We start from the raw sequence: 6597 nt of genomic DNA on the forward strand, positions 1-6597 counted from the left end.
TTTCGTTATCTAACGTCCAACAGTGCATTATCACTAGAATAAAAGTACAATACAAATGAACAAAGTACCATGCATAAACTAGACGACTTCATCTTGCCAATGTAAAACAAATTGTTTATTCGACAAAACTTTTCGTATTTTTTTTTCCTTTTTAATCGCAATACCTTTCAATCCGCAGCAATAACAATGTTCATTTGGCTCAGCTTCTGACAGCTCTCAATGTTCGATTGGCTCAAGATGGCCGCTTTCGCATATCTCTGAATGTAGGATCCCTACAGTTGATATGCAACATTCAAAAATTGGTGGACAAGGGTCATGCATTCAAGGTCAGGACTTGCCAACACTTCTCTAATAGGCTTTGGATGTTGTTGGATGCAGGGATGCCAGATTTGAAGACATGTCTTCAATTTGAAGACATTTGAATCTCTGTGAAGACATTTATTTCATGAAGACATTTTGAAGACTTTTTAAAATATTTGAAGACTTACCTTCTTATTTAAAAATACTTGTAGACAATCAATAAGTCAGCGAATAAATATAATTTGAGTACTAACTTATAAATTTTGCGACTTCTATATGCAGATAATAACAAAAGTTATACATAATAGACTAATGCCTCGGGCTTTAAATTCCAAACGTAAAAACACATTTACACTAGGCGGTTGATAAGGTTGATAACTGCAACGCATTTTAGACTTTGTTAAGAAAATTATTTTGAGCTTTTTAGTGAAATGTCTTCACTTGTCATAAGACGAGTTTGTACAATCCCATTTAACTCCACCACTTGATTGTACCTTGACAGATACGTATTTCGACCTTACTGTTGAGGTCGAAATACGTATCAGTCAAGGTACAATCAAGTGGTGGAATAAAATGGGATGGTACAAACTCGTCTCATGACAAGTGCATTAGACGTCAAACGTACTTTTTTTTAGTTATGTACTGCTTAAAAAAATTCCTGATGGCAGCATTCGTTTGAATTTTCCTTGGTAGCAGTGGCGTTTTCAACGTGTCTGTTAAAAAGGTATTTCGATCATTGTATCAGAACGCAATGACCGATCTAATTTATTTCAAACGGCAAGAAAGATAGAATTCTATTATGACTTTTTGGGCCAGAACCATTTTTTTTTTAATTTCTTTATAATTCATCTGATCTTTTCGGTATTTCCAGAATACCCGTCGAGAATAAGAATAAATTTTAAAGAACTCGATGAATTTTCTTTGGATTTTAAAAATAATTTTCAGTGAAAATTCGTTTTAAAAAAATTATTCGTGTAAAATAAAAAGAATTAACCATGAAAATTCTGAGGAATTTCTCATGAAAATTCAAGAGAATTGAAATTGAAAATTCTTTTCAAATTATCTTGGAAATATATAATAATTTCAGTATGGGCAAATAAGGGAATTCCCCCAAAATTGAAACGGGAAATTCATCTTTATTTGCGGGAAAATCATCTGAACTCCCACAAAGAATTCATTTTCATTTCCACAAGAAATTTGTCTGTTTTCGTGAGATGTACTCCAGATGTGTATTTGAAATTTCAGGGTTGCCTCTTCGGATTTTCCATGTACCACATTTTTACGGAAAGTTCAACAAGAAATTATTTTCAATTTTCTCAGAAAATTTTCTTTAGTTTCCATAGCAAATTCTTACGAATGTCGACAGAATAGCCACGGTAAATTATTTTTAATTTGGAAAGGAGAATCTTTTGAAAAATAATCAGAGGAGTTTCAAAAACAAATCCGCCAGAGTTTTATTAAAGACTCAGTAGAAAGTTCAGGGTTAACTCGTTACACTTTCTTGTTGAATTCTTCCTTGAATTCCTTTGGTATTTTTCAAGAAATATCTTTGGCACTCTGCCAGTATTTTAACTGGAAATCCCTTTAAGAATTTCTCCAGTAAATCCATCTCTGGAATTCTTTCTGAAATTCCACACGAAGCTCGTCCAGCAATTCCTTCAGAGATCTTTCAGAAAATTTCTCCAGAATTTCCTTTGAAAGTACCTCTAGGAGCTCCTCCATAAGTTCGTCCAGAATTTTCTCCGTAGGATCCTCCAAGAATTCCGTCGTTAAGTCCTCCAGAAATTCCTTAGTTTGTTTCTTTCATGACTTTCTACAGCATTTCTTCCAGGAATTCCCCTCGAAGCTCCTGCAGGCATTCGTACGAAAATTCCGCCAAGAATCCCTTCGGAAGTTTCTCCAGGAATTCCTCTTGATGGTGCTCCAATAATGTTGCCGAAAGATTCTCCAATAATACCTCTGGGATTTCTCTGTTATCTCATCCAGGAATGCTTTCGGAAATTTCAGCAGCAATACCTCAGGAAGTTCCTCCAAAAAGTTATCCAGAAGTTCCTCCTGAAGTTTCTTAAGAAATTTCTTCAGAAACTCTACTGCAAACCCTTTCAGTTATTCAATCATTATTGATTTATTGGCATTTATCGGTGAGTACAACATCTAAAGCTCAAAGTAAGAGGGAGCGCAACAATGAAGAACAGTATGGATAGGTGTCACAAGCGAGCGACGAGTATGAAGCGAACAGAAATTGAAATTTTAGTAGAGGGCCAGTTGTGAGAACAGCATTGTTGAAATCGCTGTTATTCTGCCTAACGTCCACCCAGGAACGGCTTGGGTAGTAGCATGGTGACTACTCTTACCAAGACAGGCTGTCTGTCTTGACATTATATTTAAAGACAAATTAGAAAATCTTACTCATGAAGATTTAAAAGAGTATTCTTTTGAATTCTAACAATTTGAGTGTTAAAAAATAAACGATACATGAAACAAGGAAAAGATTGAAGTTACAAACCTATTGGATTTTGACATTTTTTCGCTGATAATCGTAGTTTTGATATTGAAGACATTTGAAGACATTTTTATTCGACTGTGAAGACATTTGAAAATATCCACTGGCATCCCTGGTTGGATGTTCATTTAGCGCAGATCTAGGGCCACAATATTCCTCGCATGACGTGACCAATATCCTGATAATCCTCACCGCAAACACAGAGATTGCCTTTCGAGAGACCCACTCTGAAAAGATGTGCATGTGCATGGACGCTTCGACACCTCAAATTTTCGGAGAATACTCAGAACATGTGGCACAATCGAATGATTTGATTTTTTGAACTACCATATCTCGTTCCAATATGTTTAAGTCTTCGGATGTCTTCATGATCTAGAATTGGATAGTCAGCACATATCCCTATTTCATCAATACATGGGCTATTCATATCCCTCAGATAATCCAAGCAAATTTTACACCAGTCATCAACAGATGATCAGAGTCGGATTTCCTATCTCGACAAATCTTTATTAAGCACTTTATGGAACTATTACGATCTTCCATTTTGGATGCCTATTTCACAACAATTTAAAATAACATGAAAGTTAAATACTTTAGTTTTTCCCATGTTCTAAACATAAGAACTAAAATATACCTAAAATTACAAAATATTTGTATCTGTTAGACTACAAAAATAAAATGAATGTAAAAATTATTTACTGATAGAGCACAGTGATGTTCTTATGACCTGTTCCAATTTACAAGATAATTTTATTGGGTTTTCATCTACAATTTGCTAAAAAATGTCCAAATGTCTTATGAAACGTATACATAGCTAAAGATGACTTCTGCTGTTATATTTCTAATTTAACTTCACGAGTATAAAGTACAAATAGTTTTATAAATTACGTAATTTCAATCACTTCTAGGAATTTCATACACCAACAGTTAAAATGACCGGTTCAGCTTCCACCTCCTTTACCTTGTCCCGAATCTCCTTCGACTCAGATTCGGCCTCCAACGTTGTAGTGGGTGGTGCGGTAGCGTTCGCACTCGCCGCGTCACCTACTGGCGTGACAATTTCGACGAGAGGTGTCGAATTTTTGGTGCTAAGTGTCGTTCCACTGCCGGAACCCGCTGCGCTATTACCGCTAATCGTTTCTGACACCAAACCAGTTGTAGTGCTGGACCCGGTGGTGCCTGTTACGACAGAAGATGGGACGCCCTTCAGGGTCTGTGGAGTTGTGGCGGTTTCCGGTGATTCGGCTTTGGGATCAACTGTTTCCGGATGATCTGTGGGCTTTGTTACGAGATCTACCTTGATCAGGTGTACCTTGTTGGTCCCATTGTTGAACAATTCAGTATTATTCGTTGCCACCAGATGTTGATTGGTTGGATGGAATAGAATCTCTTGCAGAGTGGCAGATCCAGCTGGCTGGATTTGCACCTTCGTATGACCATCCACAGATTGATATTTTTCTGTTTCATTCACCTCGCGGCGAATGATAAGATTTTGTGCAAGGGTTCCAAAATAGTTATCCAAGCTAGCAATTATCGGATTGATCGAGTCATTTGGGACCGGACTACCAACAGCCATTGCCGATAGATATAAAGTTAACTGCAAATCGAAGGATGTTTATTATTTTTAACATTTTACCTATTTTTTTATAAATCTCACCGTTACTAATTGGGTATTCATTCTCGTTTTTTTTAGTTAAACGTATTTTGCAAATTCTGGAGAAATCACGTCTTAGGAAAGGTGTTATAGAACCTCAGCAACTGCACATTACCAACGGTAGGATGAAACTGAACCGATTGGGTTGACCAGCAAAACTCTAGCCGGTGATAATCAGTTTGTTGGTTCATGATCGTACATCGCAAATGCGCCGTGATATCAAACCGAAATGTGTCTCGTTTATGCATTTAGAAGTACCGTTATGTGGGTGATTGGTAATACTTTCAGACTTCTTAACCCAAGTAACCAATAAGCACTATATTCCGCCAAATCGGCCATATAGTGCTAATTTAATGCTTATAAGTTTTAAAATAGCTGTATAATGGCCCTACATGGCTGTTTGGCGTAATATAGTGCTAATGGTTACTTGGGAATCTCAGGCCAATTCCAGGTAAGATAATTCTGATAAGATGCCAGGTTATCCATTTGTTCTTGCTTGCTTTGATGCACACTTAGGTGTCATATTTTTTTTCATATCATCTGTTCAATGTTTTATATTTTGTGTAGTTCTGCCAGTACACAATTGCCACGTGATATTTTGTATTGATCGGTGGAGAGTTGTGAAATTCACAAACTGGTCGATCGTAGATTGCATGTCACGCCATTCCACGGTGCGTATAAATCATTTCAATGATTTCACCGCGGAACAGAGGATATTTACCCAACTTATTAGCAGTACTTGAATCGAAGTGATTTTATTTTTCTCGGCCTTCGATCACAGGTAAACAATACTTCTGCGAGACGATAATCAAAATTTCCACTATCCGTTATTCATCTTTACGGTGCATAGAAGCATATCTGCCTTATTTAGATCGGAAACCAAGCGAATATGAGACAATTTCTGATTCCTTGGAGAAGTTTAGGAGAATTGTAAATATGTGGAACTGCGTTCTTCATATCGTTAATTCGCTAGTGTCGGATGTGATAAATATCCCTATGTTCTCATTATGAAATTTGTGTTTAACATGTTTAGGTCTTTGTAATCTATCACAGTCAGTTAGATTTGGATATTACTGCCTAATTCAGGATGTAAACTTTTCTCAAGTAGTGAAAACTTCATATATAACCATCCGGCAATGTATAACAAGTATCAATATAGAACTTGGATAGAAACAGGTGATGAATTAGAAATGATTTCAGCCGTTACAGCTACAAGTATGCTTGTGAAGTGAATCCATTGAAGAAAAAACTTTTGTCACGAATTTCCGAGTTGCTTCGTAAAAGAAGAATTTCTCGATATTTCCTGGAATTGGTATTTCGTGATGTATTAATTATACTGTTTGAGGAGTTCTTGACTGCTATAGATTAAACTTTCATTGGTATGAACTATATTAGTCACTATGTTTCTCTATCAGCTCTTGATTGAACTGGATTAGTTTTTTTTAATCTATCGTTTTTTTTGAAAGCTCATTTGCCTGTGAAGCGTTACGGAGCCGAAATCATGTTTTCGATATCATTTTTCATGATTCTTATACAGTAATCACAAAACAGATAGATATCATAGAACAAACTGCAAGTTTCAAAGTAGGCTTTTTGTGTATCAACAATCGACGAACGGCACTCTCGTATATCCAAGGCGGTAGAAAGAGGCGGCAAAGCATGCGATGCTGCTCTGTCTTATGCGCGTTGTTCAGTAAAGCTTGACTTCCACCGCTAGGTTCGCTAGCATTTCAAAATCATGGAAGGACCACATTCCATGGCAAAGATGCCTATATGTTATGTGCAGTAATGCTAATATTGGGGCGCCGAAAAACTCGCGGTCGCGGTTGGTCGAGGTTAGGGGCTGTCCATATACCACGTGGACAGGTTTTGATCAGTTTCAGATACCCCCTCCCCTAGCGTGGACAGTTGTTCATATACATTTTCCCAAAACTGTCCACGTGGTATATGGACAGCCTCTTAGGGAATACAATATCACAGTAGAAATTAAAAGAATTTAGGGTGCTTAAGTAATAACGAGTAACTGGGTCACCAGTTAACCTGGAGGAGTATAGGATAGCATAGGATTTCCAATCCGGAGATGGTGAGTTCGATTCTCGGTCCGGTTTAGTATGTTTTCGAATGGGAAATATTCTCGACT

At 37.0% G+C, this 6597-nt stretch overlaps 1 protein-coding gene across 1 annotated transcript; it reads right to left on the minus strand.

Moving 5' to 3' along the window:
* Positions 1-3268: 3268 nt before the first annotated feature.
* On the minus strand, positions 3269-4609 carry LOC134214953 (uncharacterized). Its single transcript, XM_062694226.1, has 2 exons — positions 4461-4609; positions 3269-4400 (listed from the first exon to the last, which is right to left on the minus strand). Exons 1-2 carry the CDS (start codon positions 4479-4481, stop codon positions 3717-3719), a joined length of 705 nt encoding a protein of 234 aa, XP_062550210.1. The 5' UTR covers positions 4482-4609; the 3' UTR covers positions 3269-3716.
* Between the last annotated feature and the right edge of the window lie 1988 nt (positions 4610-6597).

This window comes from Armigeres subalbatus, chromosome 2, assembly GCF_024139115.2.
Source record: "Armigeres subalbatus isolate Guangzhou_Male chromosome 2, GZ_Asu_2, whole genome shotgun sequence".
Taxonomy (NCBI): domain Eukaryota; kingdom Metazoa; phylum Arthropoda; class Insecta; order Diptera; family Culicidae; genus Armigeres; species Armigeres subalbatus.